A 21,064-nucleotide genomic window follows, 5' to 3' on the forward strand; every position below is an offset into this window, starting at 1 on the left:
TTTGGAACAAACACTATTTTCTTTGTGTATTTTTTCACCCCAGTCCCCTTTGCATTTTTTTTGTTGACCGTGTGTGTGTGTGCGTAAAAGTCATTCTCCCCTGTCCTTCCTCTAACATTGCATCTGTCACAGGCTGCGCTTGGCCACTGACCTCCAGCTGTTGAGTTCTACTGTGGTCTGTCACCACCTCAGGCTTTACTGCCTGATTCTCTCAGCTGGACAAAAACGTTAAAAAAAAGCACCACCCACACGTGAAACACATAAGCACTTTTCATCACATGCAAAATTTTACAAGTGGGATGATTCATCCACATTCACTAGGCAGCTTTGTACAGCTACCTTGACCAGAGTACTTTTTTCCTACTTGGCCTCAAAAAACCCTGAGTAAACAGTTCTGTGTGCAAGTGTGAGTGCATGAGCGTGCGTTTATACCACACACAGAAGAGCCGACATTTTGCTATACATTTTATTACGATGAGGTAGCTGCATTTCACACGACGTGGCCAGGCTTTAATGACAGAGCGGGTGAGGAGGCCGCGCCCCAAACATTTCGCTTTATTATACACCAGCCCACCGCACTGACAACCAATAACTATATCTTAGTGGGTGGTGGAGGGTGGGGCTCAGTGGCTCTCTGTTCAGTGAACACACACACTCCTCAAAAAAAAAATCATCTGAATGAACTTGCAACAAGCAAATGACATAACCAGATTCAACCAGAGTATTTTGAAGTCATTTTTAGCCCTGCATCTCAGTTAAAATGGCAACATCTGGAATGAATTATAGCCTCCAAAGGGGGGAAATGAGAAGCATTATAGGTTTGTGGAGTAAAGTGGGAGTCTCAGAGCGCTGTTTTTGTTTTTAAGGAGTTGTTTTTAACCTGTGATGCTGCTATAACAGATGAATGAATAAACAATGAAATGAAAATATTACTTTAAATAATTAAGGTCAAAGTGTTTCAAGTTATATATTGGAGTTATATATAAGCTACTTAGGTCTCAAATTGTAGAAAATATAATTTGAGAGGTAAATACCTTGAAGGCCCCCGGAAAACCATGAGGTAAATACCACTTTAAATGATATCATGCCGACTTGCAATAGAAATATACAGAAAAGGTGAAAGTATGCTCTAATATGCCAGTTTGAAATCAAGAGCAAGATAAAAGTTTTTAGAATATAGTCCAGTTGTGTTTTCCAATATGGAAGTAAATCCCATTTTCCCCAGCATCTTTGATAGACAGTGCAGTTTGCTCCCTAAGCATATCCAGCATATCCTGTTTCCATAGGCTAACAAGCCAGCAAGGCCTTCTTCTTCATGGTTTTCCGGGGGTCTTCAACCTAAGCCTGTTTATTTGAAGCTTTAGCTAATGTGTCTTATCAGCGCCTTGTTATTACCTTTTCAGGTGCTTTTTGAATAATGTGTGTTTAAGGCTTCCATGCCAGGTTACACTGTAACCTGTAGCTGCATATTCAGTAAGCACTTACCTGTAGGAGTCCCTGTAGCTCATTGTGTCGTGGCCGGAGTCCTCCTGGTCCTCCTCGTTCACTTTGAAGCAGACTCGTTTAGTGCCGCCCTGCTCCACTTTGTCCTGGTCACATCCATCCTCACAGGGGACCAGGGCGGGCGGCTGATTTTCCTCATCGATTGGAGGCTCTCCGCCCTCTCCTTGGAGCTGTGTAGGCTCGGTGATGGATGACAACAGCCTAGAGAAAAAAATATAAACAAATATATCTGAAAACAACAAAATATAGATATTGCCCTTTACCTTGGAGACATTATCTACATATCTTTAGCATATGATACAGAGCATATATCATAATTTATATAACATATATGCCATAATTTTGTGTTATGTTTTTAGCATATTCAAAGCTTTTATAGAACTTGATCATTTATATTCAAATTAAAGTCTTCATGTCAAGACACTGTTATGCTTACATTTCTAATACAATACACAATGCATGGGCTCCCCCATAACTAAAACATACACATGTATTCATTCAAATTGTCACACCCCTTCCTCAGCACAGACACACAATATGTGTCTCTTTCTCTTGATGTTATCCTGGCCTCACTCCCTGTTCCTGTACTGGGCCTGGCCCATAAATATTTTGGGCCTGAAGAATGTTCCTTTTGTAAATCCTCAGCTTTAAACAAGGCAGAGGGAGGACAGACAAAGACAGGCTGCTGTGGGGATAACAGCGTTTCACGCAGAGATCTCTGAATGTCAGCGAGAAGGTTACGAAAATAGCCGACTCAAAAACAGTAGTGGAATGGAAATATCTGATAACAGCAGAAGGTCGGTAATGCTGGGACTAATTTCTGAATGGATGTGAGTAAAAGTTTTCTTTTTTCTAATATGTGGCACACGTGATTGAAGAAAACATCTGCAGAATAGGCATAACCTTCAAAAGATAAGAAAACATTTATGTGAAAATAAGGTTCAGTGCTGTTAAATTAAACGTGATGAATACGAGCTGTAATACTTACACATCTATTTGAGCAACATACTGCTTCATTTCCCTCACAGCAACGTCCAAACGACTGTACAAGTAAATGTAGGCGTCCTGTGTCTCGGTGTCTTCCTGTTTGAGCAGGAAACTCAAACCGCCTTCTCCGTGGCGACTATCATTCAAGCCCTCCCCTCCATCCACATTCACTTCCCCGCTGCCATCCGCTTCATCCCCATCCAAACCAGAGCAGCTCCAGGACGGAGCTCCCATGCTGGTCATGCAATGTTGAGTGTGGGACATGGGGTTCAGTTGTGCTAAAGGAGAGGAGAGATGTTACGGGTGATTGAATGAAAAGGACTTCACGCTCTGACAATTACATCTGTGCCAGATGTTCAAAAGCTATGAAGCAATACTCTTATCTGTTCTTAATTTGGTGTTGACGAAAAACAAAGTCTTAAAAAGACCATCGTTCAGCTAATATACACAGTAAAAGGAAGTCTGTTTATCCGGGTTGAATGCCAAGCTAAGCTGTAATAACCTGACATATCTAAAAACTGAAAACAGATTTAATACTCGTGGTGATCTAAGACAGTTCAAACTCTAACGACAGCTTTCAAAAAAGAGCCACAGCAACATCTCATCAGTACAAGTGCTTGGCAGATGTCTGACCGGCAGCTGGTGTTCAGAGGAAAGATGGGGCCGAGCATCTTGGAACAATGCTGACTGTCTGCTGTCTAGACAGCTGTACTGCCTTTTCATCTTTGCTGAGAGTAGAAGTTCACATGTTAACCTCTAAAATTCCTATTGAAAACCAAATTTTAAAAGTATTTCCAAACTTTATTCTCTCCTTGAACATCTTCTACTTTCCATTTCAACTAAATCTCTCACTTTTTTCCTCTGCTCTGTGACCTCTAACGCACCACAGAGTGAACACATTCCTGCTCTGCACTGAGGTCTTTTCCTATATCATTCACTCACTTCTCATGTCAGTAACTTGAATATAATGGCCGAGGGCTAATGGAGTCTTAATAGCAACCTACTCATCTAATTTTACCATGAGAATCCTTGTTGGGCCTTTTTGGTTACACTGGGAGGCTGGGGTTGGTCCAGTCACAGCATCAAATGCATCAAAGCATCAAAATGATCACTGAGCTAGTGGTAAGCTATATTACCATGAGAGGGATAAATCCCTGCAACTCTTACTTTACGCAGTGAAAATGTGACACTGTTGAGATTGTTCTAATCTTCTTGGTTAGAGGACTGTGCGCAGCTCCTACCTTGGTCGGGGTCCAGGCCAAAGATGGAGTTTTTACGACCAAAACGGATGCTGAAAGTCCTGCCGGCAGAGGTAGTGCTTTTGGGGTAGGAGACCTGCATCAAGTTGATGTGGCAGTTGGTGGGAACAAAGTCCATGCAGCCCAGTGGGTGAGGGCGAACCCCAGCCTGCCTGACAGAGGGCCACACCTTGTTCCTCAGTTCCAGAGCAAACTGTGTGAAAAAGAGAAACAAAATGGGAGAAGCCATGAAGAAGAAGGTAATGAGTTTAGTGAATTAAAAAATGATATGACTACAACTGTTGCATCTTCATGATATCGTAAAGCTTCTGATAAGGGTTCTGGTATGTGAGCGACTGAGTTAATTAAAGTTTGCATTTAATTATTGTAGATATTAGCTTTCTTATCAGAATGAAGCTCCTCGATGTTTCTTAGATGCGATGCTATTTTTAATAATTCAATGGGTTTGGATTTTATATGATTTCTTTTACAGTCTGTGTAATATGTCAGGAAAAAATAAGACAAATATCAAAATGTGTTTACCAGGTAGTGGCATGTGGTCTACACGACAAACACAACTGTCTTGAAAAAGCATTTTGTGAGACTCTTAACACACTTTCACCAAGCTGCTCAAAACGCATTTAATGCAATAGGAGTAGTGTAAAAAAAAAAAATTGCCATGTCTTTTTTGGGGGGAGCAAAAATGTGAATTTATTGCTATAGAAAAGGATGTTCCACTGAACCGTTTAGTCACATGTCACAAAATAAAATGTGTTTAGTAAAATAATATGACTGAACATTCCTGTGTTCACATCTATGCTCAAGGGAAAACACAAGAATGTCTCAATACCTGCTGATAGCTGCTGATACGCCTCCTGATATTCTCCAGCTTGGTGTCGCAGATTTGTCTGAACTCGTACTGAGGCATGGTAACGACTCGGTCGTTCTGGTAGATGAGCTGGCTGCAGTTATGAACGAAGCGGCTGTCATCGCCAGAAAACGCCTCCAGGATCTGTAGAGACAAGAACAATTGCTGACGATGGATCACCTTGACAATAACAGTTTAGGAACCCGATTTAGTCCATTTCAATCACTGGCAAATTAGCATTTCTAGCCGTAGCAGCGAAATAAGGCAGCTGAGTTTTACCCCAGCTAAACTTTCTGCTTTCCAGTTCCAGTAAGTGAAACCAGAAGCAAAAACAAAATATTAAGCTGACTTTACTGTTTGAAACTTAAGCAATATTTAGCATGACTATCCACCAGTCTAACGATAAATGCATATGTAGGCTTTAGCTGAACAAACTTCTCATCTTGACAAAACTCACTTTCGCAGTGAGGCTGAAGCAGCCTTTGGGTTCCACTGTCTTCTCCAGGACGTGGCTCTTGATGCCAGCAGTGCTCACATATTCATACACCACGCCATGCTCCAAGTGGACGTTATCAACTGTCAGACTGACCAGAGGCAGATCACACAGGGAGAGTCTGCCCAGCTTGCAGTCTGTGGATCACAGATTTCAATTAAATACTTGACATACATTCAAAGTAAATAACCAACTAAAATACAAAAACCGAAAAAATCAAATGATATGTGCATGTTTAAAAAAAACTCAAATCACTTCAAAATCATGAAAAAACAAAAATGTAGTGCGTATAAAAATCTCTGAGGAAAAAACATAATATCATTTTAAGTCATTTTAGTAATGACACATGTAAAGGTACACAGTGTGCTGCACATCTGTCAAGTGTGCTTACCCTGCCAGCACTGTGGGAAAATTGGCCACTAAGTGTACACTGAATATTACTTAATGGCGTCCTATGACTGTAGCGTGCGGAAGTGTCATTTTCAAACTGCGAATTTTCTATATCCAGAGCAAATTACCTACTGCTGAAGCCACTTTTAGCGGCATGATGAATATGACCCAAGTCAGAAGCCAAATGAAAAAAACAAAAAACAAAAAAGCATTGTAGACGGAACATAATGTTTTGATGTAATGTTTTTGGCAGGGTCACATGTTTTTAGCATGAAGCCTGCAATCAATCTGGATTCACACACAAGGCAAAAAGCTGCCAAAGCAGCACTAATTTCGCTCAGATACATTTTGCTGACTGAAATGAAACTAGCTGACATGAGCGGAAAAACCGCAAAGGAATTGGGGATTGAAAGCTTCATACAGAAATCAAAGACATACTGCGACACTGATAAAACTTTAAATCCAAGCAAAACAAAAGACTGCAAACAATTTCACAGCAACACGTTTCACCTGTTCCATTGGTGCTTTTGTCCTCTTCGTGGTCAGAGCCATTCTCCACTGGGTAAGGCTTGAAAGGGCTGTCCTCCTCCTCATCTGCACCCCTCTCTCTTTGTAGCTCTTCCACATCCTCGAATGCTCGATACACCCAGTGACACTGTGGGAAGAAGATTAAAGCTCAAAAAAATCAGTCGCCGGGGCGCCTGCTGTCTGGGCCCCCTCTCTCTCACCAGTTCATCTAGACAGACCCATCCGATATTAGTTTTACCAGCCGTCAGCATGGCTGCAGTGTTTGGTAGACTATTTGTTGGAATTTTAATGTGGATGAGAACATGATGAAAAACAGAAACATCAACATCAAGCTGTGTAAATATGAGAGGGCTTTAGACACGTATTTTAGAGGGAAGAAGCTAAAGTATGGATAGAGAAGCTTTTACCCTGACAATGCAATAAAGACTGATTACACCTAAATGAACAATGCAATGCACTCAACCACCGACAACAAACTGGTTAAATGATCAGCTAAATAAAATAAGACAAAACATCGTATGGAAGACACCTTGCTCTGCTCTGTCTGCAGCCTTTTGAAATACTGCCTGGAGACATGAGTAGCTTCTGCAGGAATGTCAAAACAACCAAAGAGGAGTTTGTAGTTTTGACATTGGCCATCTAGTATTCAGTATAAACACTTGTTATTTAGTCATGGCTCAGTTTGAAAAAAAAAACAACAACCCCAAAACAATTCACTAATGTTACTTTAATAAAGAATTTAACTCATGCAGTTTTGGCAGTGGGGCTGAATGAACACTGTGGATACTGTTTCACTCCAGGCAGGAGTGTATTTTGAGTTATATAACCTGTAGCGACATAGTGACAGCTTGTAATTCACTTTGGATCTCACTAAGAAACCTACCATTCCAGCCAAAAATGCAGATGAAATGAGCAAACAGTCAACTAATGCAAATGCTGTTTTTCTGAACCATCTCAGGAATGTCTGGCTGACCTCTATTCTTTGGGCTGTTAGCTTGTCAAATGTGGTTTTTATTGAGCTTTCCCCCATTAGTAAATGATCTGACATATTAACTTCCAAAACTACCACTGACACTATTCATGCTGTCTTGTGGCATTACTTGGTTTACTGTCTGCTAAATAAAGCGCTCAGGGATTTCCCTTACAGTTAGAGCCATAACAACACACAAGGACTGTAAAACCTCACAGAACACCATGCACCGTACTGAGCAGGATGATGTGGTTTGTTGGGATTTAACTTTCAATTATAATATGGGCTAAATAGAAGAGACTTAACGCTAGAAAACCTGCTCTAATGTTACAGAATAGTTTGTTTTTTGTTGGCCTATGTTAGCTCACCGCTTGGAGAGGTTCCTGGTGAGTGCGCTGGGCTGTGAAATGCTCCAGGACCTCTTGGTAGTCGCTGTGATTGACACTGTTGCCATTGACTTTCAGGACGACCTGGCCCGGCTGAAGACCAGACGCTGCTGCCTCCCAGCCTGTAATATTTCCACACAGGATCATGAGTTCGCACAAAGGCAAAAACCATTTACAACACCACACATAAACTGGGAAACATCTTCTTCAGGATGACTGAATTAAGCATAACATAGTGAACTCATTAAAAAAAATTAACTTTTGGATTCAATTCCCATAGTTCTCAACAAAACATTTCCTCTATTGTTTCTACAGGAAAATGGGAAATCACTCTGTGGAGTGCTATAACATGCTGTCTCAAGCTACTAATGGCTTTACAGCCTGGAAGTCCAATCAACACCTCGATTAACCTTCCTGCCCAATCTAAAAATACCAGCGATGGCATCATTTCCACCCAGGGTGCCAGCAGTAACCACATTAAGGAGACTACTTGACCCATGAATGAAAATCTCCCAGAGAAAGTCATTTAAAAACAATGGGGTAAAAAATACTAGCCACTGAATTCAAATGAAACATACGTCATACTGAGTCCTAAGTAATTGAGGATGTTAGGAAAGTGAGAAAAGGAACATGTAGGGAAGAAGGAGGTGGGTTTAAGAGGGAGAGAAAGTGGAGGAAAGACAATAAAACCAAGGGACCAAATTTCTTGGCTGGTCTTTTTTTATTAGGGTGCATGTGTGTATCCTCGCCTTACTGCTGCTAGGTTACAAATTGGGATTCATCCCTCATTTAACTTCTAAACACACTGCTGATTTTTCTATTTAGAGACCGACAAACAGGCTGTATAGTAAGGAGGTCTTAAAGAAAAGTAGGAGAAACGAAAAGGGGAAACAGAAGTAGCTGTCTTTTCAGTTACCCATTACAGTTTTAGCTGTGATCACAGAACATTGTGTGTGTTTGAAAAGTAGTTTGCTCTATTAAGGGTTTGAACCCTGACCGTGGGCTGTCTGGCTGACAGGTGGCCATAAAAACCTAATAGAGGCTCACTAAAAGAGCAGAATGTAACAGGTGGTTAGAGGCTAGGGTTACCTCATCTTTCCTTTGAATTCCCTCGGAATTATTTGTCTTTCTGACACCGTAAACACTTTTAATGCATTTACTGGCACTGGTGCAGAAATAACAAGGTCAACATCTTACAAATCTGTTCACGGATCTCCACTGTTGGCTCATAAGCAAAATATGGGTCACTTATAACTACATTCAAGAAATAATAATTTAACTACACTTCCCCGGGAGCTGTAAAGTGCTCAACTGATTATTTTTCCATTACACGTACAAAGCCATGGTCTTATTTTACCTTTAAATACAAAACTGCACACTATTTCTGCCATTTCGCCATGTGACAGAAACCAGATATTAACGATACAGCAACGCTGTTATAAATTACATTTTGTAGCCTACTTATTAAACTCTGGTACCGTGCTTTCGTCCTACGTGTCATTCTCTGAGTGTTCATGAGAGAAGGAGTAATAATGAAATTCTTCTGCTATCTCTGAAAAAAATGCATATTTCTGCTGATTGTTGTGGCTACAGAAGTCAGTTACCTTTCCTTACAGCGTGGACATGAGGAGGAACAGAGCCACTCAGTCTGAAGGAGAGACTGTCTGGGTTGTCAGGGATTTTTACGATCCTGGAAAAAAAGAAAAAGAAAATACCAATCAGACCAGTGCGGTCTATATGAGTGGACATTGTGTATTTCAGCACATATGCATGAGCCCTCACTCCTTGGCCTTGGTGCCAACCAGCAGCCGCAGGGAGCGTCGTATGCAGAAGGACTGGCTAATCATGGTTTCAACCTCCGAGAAAGGCCTGAGGAAAAGCAGGTCCTCGTTGATGGTGTAGATCTTCCTGCCCACCTGCAGGCCAGCCATCTGCACGGACAGACGGACAGACAGGAGACAGAATGTGGTTATTTATAGGTGGCAGCTTGCTTCAGCCTGAACCCCCTCCCAAAGGCAACATCCGCACAGTAAGAGTTTCAGGTCGGGGGACTGCAATTCAATTTAAAATTACGAGCAAGTACCGGAGTGAGACAGAGACTGTGTACAATTCCCCTGTCTAACGTGAATTACTCACAGTCAAGTGCTGGTATATGATAATGTGCCTCCAAGGAGCAAAGAAGAAAACAAACAAACAAGCGATAAGACGAAAAGCATTGTTTGCTGCTCCAAATTCCCACAGCCTGTTCTGTCTTGTCATGTATTTTCCAGCATTTGACTGAAGTTGTATGCAGTGAGTGCGTATAAAGATTGGCCACTGGATATGATAAAAATGCATGATTGCTAGACCTGAGTGTCATGCCTGCTTTGTGTTAGATTTGCACGCACTTCCAGACTGAAGGGCGTCACTTTATAATTTTTTTCCTAATGTTGCCAGTTGCTCTGCCTGCGACCTCTGATGCTTTGTCGGATCTTGCCAGATTCCTTTAGCTAATATACAATCTCTTCAGTCAAGGCGCGTTGCAGCTGCACAAACCAGTATACCTGCTCCCAAAGAAACAAACATTTTCAAGCTTTTCAGTCGGATTTCAGCTTCTGATATCTCTTTACAAATGACAGACACACAGCAAATCAGCCTGCAGCATGCATTTAAATGCAGTCATCTTCAGTCACGTTGTGAGAAGAATACAGCCTCTGTGCACTCACTGTGTGAGTCCAGTGTCCTGGGCAAAGATCCGGTGGGATGGCCTTGGTTAAGCCAGGCCTCGACTCTGTTTGAAGGCCCAGCGTGGATGTAGGAACGACTGGGAGGAGCCAGAGCTATTTGAATGCAGAGGGGTGCATGTATATGTGTGTGTGATTACACAGCATGGGTGCCAGTCTGCACGTGACTTTCTATAATAGTATCATATAGTGAAAGAGCTCAGTGTGTGAGTGTGTGCCTCTCAGCCCTTTTCAGAGCCCCATGGGAATCAGCTGAGCTTCATTCACTGCGCTGGCACACGGGCTGTGTCACAACTAGCAATCCTCGCCCCACTGTGGGGGGTGGAGGGCACGGGGGAATGAATAATAGAGTGAGAGGGGGTTCGAAATTAAGGAAAAAAGGAGTAATAAGGAACAGAGAAGCAAAGGTTTAGTGTGGTAGTTGGGCAGTGCATAAAAATGAAGATTATCGAGAGCTGCAGAGCAGCACAGGGGCACGGGAGAAATGAGGATACAAATGTGGAAATAGTGGGGAGCATGACAGTTATAGTCAGGCTGTGGAGGAAAAACAACCAGGGCACCATCATGTGTGTTCATGACAACATTGCAACGATTAACAGTATACAGGCTGGGCTGTGAGACGGACAGGCCAGAAGTAAAGTATGTCACCTGTCTAAGGCGAGTAAGAGGACATAAAAAGAGGATGAATGATCAATAAGACAGGAAAACATTGGCTCGTCCATCTTGTATTATAGCCATTGAGCTGTCACTGTAATTCCCCTCCCCATCATCAGTGAAGGCTGACACAATGGCACGGACGGGACAAATACCAATATGGAAGCTGCTCCCTCCTAAACATAAAAATATATCTGCAAATGGCTCTGCAGCCAATCAGAGCAGAGTTCTCAAAAAAGGGAGAGAGACAGAGTGACAGCAGCCGTCCAGAGAGTAGACAGCCATTACCTAGTGGAACTGACACCCCGAGGCTGGAAGAAGTGTGTGTGTGTGTGTGTGTGTTTACCTCAGCGTGTGAGCCCCTGGTGACAGATTTCACAACGATGGCCTTGTTCTTCTCCTCAATCTCAAAGCCGTAGCCTTCCTCCTCGGGGTGAATCTAGCACAGAGAAAATCGACTAATTACTTCCACATTTTCACCGCTGACTGTCAGGCTTAAAATGTCTTGAACTGATTTAGTATCACAAGTAAGCAAACAGGAAAATAATTTTAGATGCACACATATTCATCATCTTTCTGTCTCCCTTGGTTCTGCTGCTGTAATTCTGTGCAACTGTAGGCTCTGGCTATAAAACGGCAACTTGTCTTCATGGCAGTGACCTGGTTTGTCTGAGAAATCACTGAAGCTTTAAAGAAAAAAAAAAGGTGATTTACGGCACTTTTTCTGGGTGGTCTCACATGCAAACTATTCACACATAATCACAGTTTCATTAGCCATTTGTGACTTTCATTCCGTCTCAGGTGACTTTGCCTGATGTTGCTCTCTGTTCTCCATATTGTATTCCCACTTGGGGTTGAGGCTTAAAGTTAAACGCTGTCGTCGCCAAACACATTAGCGGCGTCCATTAGTTAAGCTGCTGGGGCCATCTTCCTGCTGCACAGTCCTGATAAGATGGGGATCTCTGCTGTTATATCAGAGGAGATGACCGTGGAAAATAAAGAGTTCCTGCACTTCACTTCAATAATAGGCATTGGGGGGGATTAGTTCCGCTAATCAAGGAAAAGGGCCTTTTCCACTTCTTGTGGAAAGCCAGATGGCGTGCCTACTTCTCACTATGATATGAAAAGGGATGCTGATGATGCTCCTAGGTTTCCCTGAAGATAATGGACTCAAATAAACAGTTGACTTTCTGTGTGAGTTTGTGGAAACCCCCGAACACTTGACCCAGTGTTGTGCAGACTGACTTTTACTGTATGTGTAAAAAAATATTATATGCTTTTATTGTAGGATAATGATATTAATAGGAGTCACGCCACAGATGTGATTGGAAGTGAAAACCTAAGTGACCCAATATCTGGGCAGTTAGTGCACATACCATATTCCCCTAAGCAGCCCCTCCTCTTTCTACAAAGAATATTTAATAGTGTCAAACTGGACGCTCAGTTCTGGAGTGATTATGGACATGTTTGCTGCAAATTACACCTTATAAGAGTTAAAACTAAGTTACTGTTTATTTGAATCTTACCTTTTTCTGCTGCTAAAAAAAGAAATGGCTACACAATGTTGACTGACGCATCTTAAAAGGTCTTTAAAGCAGATCAAGCACTAAAGAAGGAAAAGGTCTTGTCCTGCTTTTAACTGCACTACAGTCATCAATCATCAGCTCACATTTTCAAATGTATTTCAAGAATATTCATCGGCTGCCGTTCTCACAGTTATCTTTTGTATCAGCAGCAGCGCAACAGAGATTCATCCCGGCCGATACAGCTGATTACATTACAATTATATAACACTCAGATGCATAGTGATCAGAGCGATTTCAAATGTGCTTGCTGTCATCAAAGCTACTCGGGCTGTGTATAGTGGTGTTAATAAAAGTTAGATGTGGAGATCAGAAGAAGGCACACAGGTATATATGTATGCAGGGTTCTACAGTCAAAATGCATGTTTATGCCCGACAGCGTAACAGGATAACTTGAAAAACCTTGTTTTTGTTATTTTTGCATCAGTCTACAGTACAGTGGCTCATTGTTTCCCATCATGCTTTTGTTTTGTCTTTGGGGTGGTTAATGCTGTGCAAGGTAATCAAAACATCTTTGTGCCATGTTTATAGCATCGGAATGATGTTCGCAAACCTTTTAATTATTAGCACATTTTTCTCGTGGGAAAATGATGATGCTAGAAGTGGTTTTTTTCCCAGATTCTGGCAATATCTGCGTATCCATGTATAGATGTGGGAGAATGTGAAAGTGTGTATATGAGTGTTGCTCACCACAAGGGATTTGACTAAGATGTTTTCAATGAGTTTGAAGTCATTTCGCTGGAGCTGCTTGCTCTTGGTGCCGGTCCCCTCGGTTTCCTCGTCCGCGTAGAAACGGAAGAACTGGGACTCGTCTTTAAACTCGCTCTTCTCCAAAACTGAAGTAAATGTTTTTTTAAAAACACAAGAATGTGGTAAATGTGTGCAGAATGCAGCCACAGGAGATAACAAAGAGAAATAGCAGAATGTCACAGTATCGGTCTTGCAAGATCAGTGAAAAGTAAAAGAGCAGAAAGATTAAAAAAAGGCTTTTTTTAAATAAAGCTTTGACCCAACTTCCAAAAAAAAAAAATCTAGAAAGATACATGTGTTTATAGAAGCTTTCATCTTTGGGAGTCTTCTACACAAACAAGCTAACAGTTAATTAGCTCATTAGCTGATGATTTTAGTGAGAGCATCTGGAGCAAGACCATATCTGGACTGCAGCCAACACAAGTCTTCCAAACCAAGGTTGGGAAGACTCTCAGGAGGACACAAGAAATTGTGTGTGTGTGTGCGTGCGTGCGTGCGTGTGTCTGTAAATCCCACCGATGTACTGAGGTTCACTTCAACACATGGGGCACTGCAAACAGGTGAGAACCATATTATGGTCGCTTTGTCCAATCACAGTAATTGTGAAGAAAATACCCAAAACTTTTCTTTTTCAGTGTTTTGAAAGATCTCCCTTTATTTTTATTTTGTTACAGGCCTGAGGCAACAGAATTAAAGGGAGAGGCTAACTTATTCTGTCTCAATAATTATGCAGTACTAACAGCAGTTAAGTCATTAAGCTGAAGCCCAAGTGCACATCAGTAAGCACGGCTACAATTACAGGACACACACTATTGTACCGTACAGTATGTCTTTTAACTGCATTGCCTTGCCGCAGCTTTTTGAAGTTTGCACTAAAAAGTCACGATGCGTTCTGTCACGTCTGTTTCCAGAGAAACAGACCAAAGAAAAAGTCCATCTGGTTTGCGTCTTAGGAGGATTTGGAATTTGTGACATGAGGCACAAACATTTCCCTGACACAAAAAATGCATCCGAGGATGTTACCTAATCTGCCGTGTCTGTGCAGATGCATGACTCTCTGAGGCCACTGTAAAATGAGGCTTGTACGGGCAACACCGAGGGCCAAAGGTACCCAGCTGCTCAGAGATTTGATGAGCAACAAAAGTGTTCACAAACTCATTACACACACACACACACACACACAGAGGTCACACCTACTCACACTGGCCTTGCACCAACTAAAATGAAGCACAAATGTGAGTTATTTCCTCTGACTCACATAGGCTGTGGCCATATAAGACTTTTACTCCTATTCAGCTGGTGGGGGAGTGCCGCTACGGAAACTGTCACACATAATGCATGCACAGTTACTCACACACTGCTAAATCATCATTTAAACACCCTGAACTGACAACATTATCTAACAATCAACATCAATTTTTTAAGGATCTTTGGAACAGAGTTTTTAAAAACTGATTTTTGTGAATCTACAATGCACTGATGCAGGAATTTGAGAAAACATGCCATGATACATGATAAAGCACTTTCAGCACAGTATTCTTTTGCTTTATCTGGGTACAGCCGCACCTTTAAATGCAAAGTGTTGATATAAAGTGCAAAATGGATTTCCACAAGACAATTTGCTCTAGAGGCGATAAAGATAAATGATCAAACAATAATTTTTATGGCTTCAGTATTGATTTATGGATCTGTACTTGCTGCAGATTGAGTTGTGGTGGGAGGGAAACGTGTGGTCATGTAAATTATTATCGGCCTCTGTAAGTTACAATACTTGCAGGTGTCCATGACGGTGAGCTTAATTATATTAACTTTGCTACCCATTATCATCCCACGGATGAAGTGTTTTACAACCTTGTAACCGTCAAACAGAGACACGAATGAAGAAGGTGAGGATAGTTTAAAAAATGGAGAGAGACAAAAAGAAGAGGAGTTCAAAAGGAACCGGGATCAAGAGCAGCAGATGTGCTGACTAAGAACTAAAGAGAGTGACTTGTGAAGCGCGGTGGGCAGACAGGCTGAGAAGAGAGAGTTCCTCACCCCGAAGAAGGGCAGAGTAAAAGGAGAACAGGTGACAACTTCAAACAGATGGTAGTGAAAGCTGGTGCAAGCTAAGCAAGCAAAAAAACAAAAGTCACTCTATAGTCACTTTTTACAGATGGCAGATGCAGGACTGAAAAAAATAATCCTGTATATATTTATGCACATTATAATGTAGATATACTGCACATGAGACTCCAGAGATGTTGTTAAATTGTCTTAAAGAGACTTTGATAAGGATTCAAAACTTTAACATTTAAATTAATCTGCAGGTCTCCCCGATTAGAGTGCGTCCAAGTATTATAATCTTGCATACTTCTCTATATCCTTCAGGAAACCAGGAAGTGCTGTTAACTTGTCACTTCTTCAGCCTTTCCACACTACTTCTTTTAAGTGCTTCCCACTTTACCCAAAATACATGTGTCCGCTGACGACAGATTCAATTTTATGCATTAAACAGCGTTCACGGTTCAGTGGAGTGACCCAGACAGCCATGTAGCAAAGCCAAACAACTCTGGTTAGGCTACACTCCTAAAACTGTTTATGTTCAACATGCTGGGCTGGGACCAAAGCAGCTCCAACTACAATGTGGTGAGTGAGGTTTTAAAAATTTAGACTGGGTATACAAGTTTAGGATGCCCCCTTTTTTAAGCCTATGATGGCATGCAAGAGAGAGTGGCCAATACAACATTTTTGTGGGGTTGAGAGAAGGGGAAAGATGATGTAATCGAAAAGCACAGAAAGACCGGGGAGAGAATAAGAACTGAAGAGAAAGTGCCACAAACACAACACTATTCAAATTTAAGCCAAAGCTGTGGGGAATCGAAACAATATGAATGATTAGAATCTGTCAAAAGTGCTTGAGAGTGAGTTTAACTGACCATGGTGCATGAAGCCGCTGTTACAGAGCCCCACTCCCAGCGTCACGGCATCCTCTCGGTTCGAGCAGTCTCCCTGGGAAACCAAGTCAATGACGCACACAGGGTCATTCACAATGCCTGTTTACACCTGCTCATATGCAGCATGCTGCTTCAATTTGTGACATTAAAAACTGTACAATTTAATCAGCACAGGTTAATATCTATGTGTCTAAGAACAAGTGAGAGGGAGAGATTAGGACACTACTGGGTTACTTGTCCCTCAGTTTCAGTAAAGACAGTAGAAAATGTTAAAACTGCATTCAAACCGTACCTATAATAAAAGGCAACTTTTTCAAAATTATAATGATAACTCTAAATTTCTGAATTCTAATGTTTCATTAAAAAGTGCTTTTAGCTAGAAAACACATGCTACATCATCCTGAAGGTCTGGACTGAGACAAGGGTGCACATTTACATTTTGGAGGAAACTCAGGATGGTAGCATTGACAGTACATGTTTATGTGACAGTCACAAAAGTCTAAAAAGTGAAAATCCACCTTTTACCCAAATGCAACCCTAAAATTAATACATTTTTGAGCCACTAGTTTCATTTCACTGTTCAATTTCAATGCATTGTGGTTGTTTTACACAACAACCACAATGCACTGCAGCAATTCATTCATTTACAGTAATGAGAGACATCATTACTGAATGCACCCTTGGTGGCTTCTGTGGATTCACGTGAGTGTGCATCGGTGTAATATTTTCTTATTTTACCTGTGAGAGTAGCCAGTCCACCAGTTTGCTAGCAGGCACTACTGATTTAAAGGTTTTCAGATGGTGGTCTCTGTCCCTATAAGGAGCAACAAAAGATTGAATTAGATCAGCTTTATTGTTCAGTGCAAACTTTAATAAAAAAACAAAAAGAAACAGAGTTACAAGTGTAGCAAAACCTCTTTGTGGTTAGCTGCTTTAACACCTAGCTGTGCATGCTATCTCATTGGTGTTTGGTGTTACTATTCAGATGCATCGCTTAGCTTATGCTGAACTCAGCTAGTGGTCAGTTATGCTGAAGTCATCTGCATGAGATTCGGTCATTAACTTGGGAATTCATCTTTTGTTCTTCCTTTTTTTGACGTCAAGCTGATCAGTCCCTGGTTTCACAGTACAGACCGTGAGATAAGCACCGTGCACTTGCTGTCCCTTTAACTTCTCACTCTGTAAGCTTACGATTTGAGAACAACCACAGCTCGCTCAGCCACAATGCACCAGCCTGCTCGACAAGTAAAACGTAAAACAGGAAATGCTACAGAGGATGTGTTTTTCGACGTGCAATTTCTCGGTTGTGCAAGTTGTATCACAGAAATAGACTGTGATACATATGCCACTAACAGCCATACTCAGTATACTATATTCAGAATAAACAAACGCCGTATATATTAAATGATGATGTGGGCACAAATGACACTGCTGACAACGCAGTGAAACAACCGTGAAAGTGGATAACTTCCCAGTATCGTTTTATGATCAGCGACTTTCTGTTTTAACAACATAATATACCCATGACATCATCGATGTTAATTCTATTAGTTTAATGTGCATTTTATCATGTAGTTACTTTTTTCCAAGGCATTCTATCATTAGGAAATCATTGGAGGCTCTGTCACCAGACAAAGTTTAATAAAACAGTGGCACGGTTTTATGATTATTTATTATTCATAAATGCAACACATCCATCACTCAGACATTTTAATTAATGGTGTCTGCTTACAATTAAAAACAAATAAATAAATAAAAAGCAAGGCCATCTTACATAATAAGTGCCTGGCAGGCAGAAGGATTGCCTTTGTATGTTAATAGGATTTGTCCCCAGACCAAAGGCTCTTTGTTTGCACCAATGGCAACTCCGGCCACTTCAATCAGCGGGTGAGTGATGGAGGGAAAGATAGAGAGATGAGCAGGGAATAGTATGAAAGGAGGGACAGGAGCAGAGAGAGAATGTGTGTACAGTGTGTGTCCTTGAGGGCTTATCACACAGGAACATTGTGAGTTTCCCATGGTTCCTGTTTCTGTTTAAATTTAGATTTTTGTAAAGTGAGATAACTCTATGCCACCTTATGGGATTATTTTAGGATTAGTATGTAATTAGTAGGTAAACCATAATTTAAACGACCCTAGTTTAGCTACATATGTACATTAACATATAGTGAGGCTAACAAAGTGTGTGTTTATGTGTATGTATATACTACACACTGTAGTAATTAGTTTTCTAAGTAGGTGCACTCAGCGGTAAAGTGACTGTGTGAGCATTTGTGTATGAAATAGAGAGTTCAACGCTCAATACTGTAAAGATAACGAGACAAATGCTCACAGTAAGTGGCTCTCCTTAATCCTCTAAGAGCATGCTTATATAAGCCTCCAGCCATGAAAAACTGAATCCTGAAAGCATAAACCTACAGCAGCTCACGGCTGGCTTGGACTCCAGTTTGGAAGGGAAAAGGGTTTGAGGGTTGTCATTCCTGGCAGGGATACCATTTGTTCAGTCATCACAGAAAGGGTGACTCGGGGCGAATGTGAACCCTTCATGAATATGCATGTTTGCACCTGGAGAGCAGGGATGTTAAGAGCGGAGAATAAAGAATGAAGAAGGAGAAAGAAAAGAGGGAGAAGGGCAGGTACTTACTTGATGATAGGTGTGTGGAGGCTGTGAAGCCGGCAGTAAAGCCTGACGCCCTGTAACGATAGAAAAATGGAGCTGCTGACTCATAGATCATACACGCCTTGGGTAAACAGGTATGAACATGGCTTCAGAACAACTGAAAAGAGCTACCCTAAGGCTATGAATTAAGGACAAAAAAATGTTTGTTTTTTTATATCAAACCCTGACAACAGTCAGGTCTGAGAACAAATGGAGACCAAAAAAAGGTTCATCGTTTTTGTCAAGTTGAGCTTCTGCCTCACTCGTCTATGAGAGATGTGAGATTGTATCTGGAGCGTATCTAAAACTGTAAAATGTCCAAATTATATTGTATAAAGTTTGTCAAAGGTGGACAGTTTTGGAGGAACAATATATTTTTTAATGGAACAACAGCCAACTGCACCATACGGCAGGATCCACATGTGATGAGAGGATCGAGCTGTAATGATAGTAGATGAAAGCGGCAGAAAGAAAATAAAAGCTGATTTTTTTCTCAATTTCTGGAAGAAGATAGTGGGTCTGAATTGTATTTTTTAAGCTTTAGCATGACAGTGCAAGAATCATTTAGAGTTTTTATCAATCCGTCCATCCGTCTTCTTTTGCTTATCCAGCTCAGGGTCACAAGAAGCATGGAACGCCCTGAAGAGACATACAACCATTCTTGCTCACATTCAGACCTACTGCCAATTCAGGACGACCAATTAACCTAACCCTTGCATGTTTTTGGACTGTGGGAGGAAGCTGAAATAGAGAAGGAGAACCCATGAAAACATGCAAAAGCATGTGAGGAAAGAAATGTTAGCTGACTTTTGCTGTGCTGTTGGGTATGAAAGTGAAGAAATCTGCAGAGGCAGACCCTTTAAACAAGTCAATGAATTCTTATTTTACCTCAAAGTTAATATAAAGCCATTGCAAACATTTACAGCTCATTCGTTACAACTGTCGTTATCCTGATGCTCTTTGTTCTGTCGCACCAATGAAAAGATCCAGAAGCAGAACTCTCGTTACCTTCGACATGATGTCCTCCATCTCACTGCGGGCCTTGTAGGTTCCATCGTCATAACGAAAACGGTACATCACCTGCTCATTCTTGAACTGGTGTTTGTCTGACACTAAAACAAGAGCAAAAGAAGGAACCGTCACCTCAGCTCTGCTCCAGGCTGAATATCAGATGATTTCGAGTTTGTAACATAGGTGTTTTTTGTGAAATGTGGAACATCAAAGCCAAAGAAAACTCTCTGCTTTACATATTCCCTTTGCGAATATCTACTCTTCAAAAATGGACTTAAGGTTATGGACATATATGCTACTGATTTTCAACTGTAACTGGATGACATATCTAATACAATGCCAGTGTTAATATTGCTGTATTCACACATAATAGGCTGAAGAGGTTTACCAGTTATGATGAGCTAGTGATGCACTGCGGCAACAAATTTACTGCAACACTGCTTTTTGACATTGGAATAGAGACCTTTAAGATTTTAATATTGATGTGCCACTTTTTGATGCATCTGTTGATAGTATTGCTATAATTACAGAAAAAAGGTAAGAGGCAAGAACTATATTTCCTGGGGGCATTGGGTGGAGTGATATAAATGACGTTAACAGCAGACAAATACCAGTCCCAAAAAAACGTCCCAGCTTGCACTAATAAAAAAAGTTCCAGAATGACTTATTTAGAATTAATCCAATACGGAAAATGGAAAAATGACTGACACGCAGAAACAGACGATAGTCACAAAGCTAACCGTGAAATCTGCCAATGAGAGGCAGTTTGGTTCCACCACAACAAGCTGGCATTGAATCAAACAAGCTGCTGGTTTTCTCAGTCTAGACTTAAAATACCCTCATAAAACCAAAGGAATGCACCACCAAATCAGTCATTGTAAAGTGTTGTGGGATTCAAAGTACATAAAATTATGGCTGAATTATTGTGGAGGGAAAAAGAAGATCTCAAAATTGCTCAAATTCAGGTGTAAACTGGGGGATGGAAGTGCCTCAAACCAACCATGTACATCTAATTGGATAAGAACTGTAAAATACATGGATTTACTTTTACTCCTGTGGTCTCCCAATCTGTTACATTGCCTCTCTCTGATTTCTTTTCACTGGATAACTGTGACACCTACATTTTGCCTGCAGGGCTCAAACCTCTTCAATTTACCCACAAAGCCTCACAGCTGTTCCATAGAGCCCAGCATGTCATCATTGTGTCTCTCTATGGTTATATGGTAAATGTGAGGGAGGATTTCTTGGGATTTTTCACAGGTATTAAAGAATATGAACACTAGGTCTCAGCAGATTTCTCCTGAGAGTGTGGCATGTAGAAATACTTACAGTGGCCTGCACTTACATACAAGAGCCCTGTCAGCAACAGCAGCAGTTGTGTTCAT

The 21,064-nt window shown here is 41.2% G+C and overlaps 1 protein-coding gene across 1 annotated transcript in view; it reads right to left on the reverse strand.

Annotated features, from left to right (window-relative positions):
• The window catches only part of prex1 (phosphatidylinositol-3,4,5-trisphosphate-dependent Rac exchange factor 1), a 78,381-nt gene that overhangs the window by 15,806 nt on the left and 41,511 nt on the right, over positions 1-21,064 (reverse strand). Inside the window, exons 12-26 of the mRNA XM_085392574.1 lie at positions 19,677-19,780; positions 18,654-18,703; positions 16,748-16,823; positions 15,992-16,064; positions 13,014-13,159; positions 11,087-11,179; positions 9,146-9,294; positions 8,968-9,053; positions 7,346-7,485; positions 5,990-6,134; positions 5,054-5,226; positions 4,579-4,740; positions 3,732-3,942; positions 2,492-2,768; positions 1,486-1,704 (exon numbers count right to left, since the gene is read on the reverse strand). Of these exons, the coding sequence (XP_085248700.1) occupies positions 1,486-1,704; positions 2,492-2,768; positions 3,732-3,942; positions 4,579-4,740; positions 5,054-5,226; positions 5,990-6,134; positions 7,346-7,485; positions 8,968-9,053; positions 9,146-9,294; positions 11,087-11,179; positions 13,014-13,159; positions 15,992-16,064; positions 16,748-16,823; positions 18,654-18,703; positions 19,677-19,780 (2,104 nt within the window). The remainder of the gene's footprint in view (positions 1-1,485; positions 1,705-2,491; positions 2,769-3,731; positions 3,943-4,578; positions 4,741-5,053; positions 5,227-5,989; positions 6,135-7,345; positions 7,486-8,967; positions 9,054-9,145; positions 9,295-11,086; positions 11,180-13,013; positions 13,160-15,991; positions 16,065-16,747; positions 16,824-18,653; positions 18,704-19,676; positions 19,781-21,064) is intronic.

Source organism: Rhamphochromis longiceps, linkage group LG20 (genome assembly GCF_057381845.1).
Source record: "Rhamphochromis longiceps isolate RC_006_pf linkage group LG20, R_longiceps_female_GT1.1, whole genome shotgun sequence".
Lineage (NCBI taxonomy): Eukaryota > Metazoa > Chordata > Actinopteri > Cichliformes > Cichlidae > Rhamphochromis > Rhamphochromis longiceps.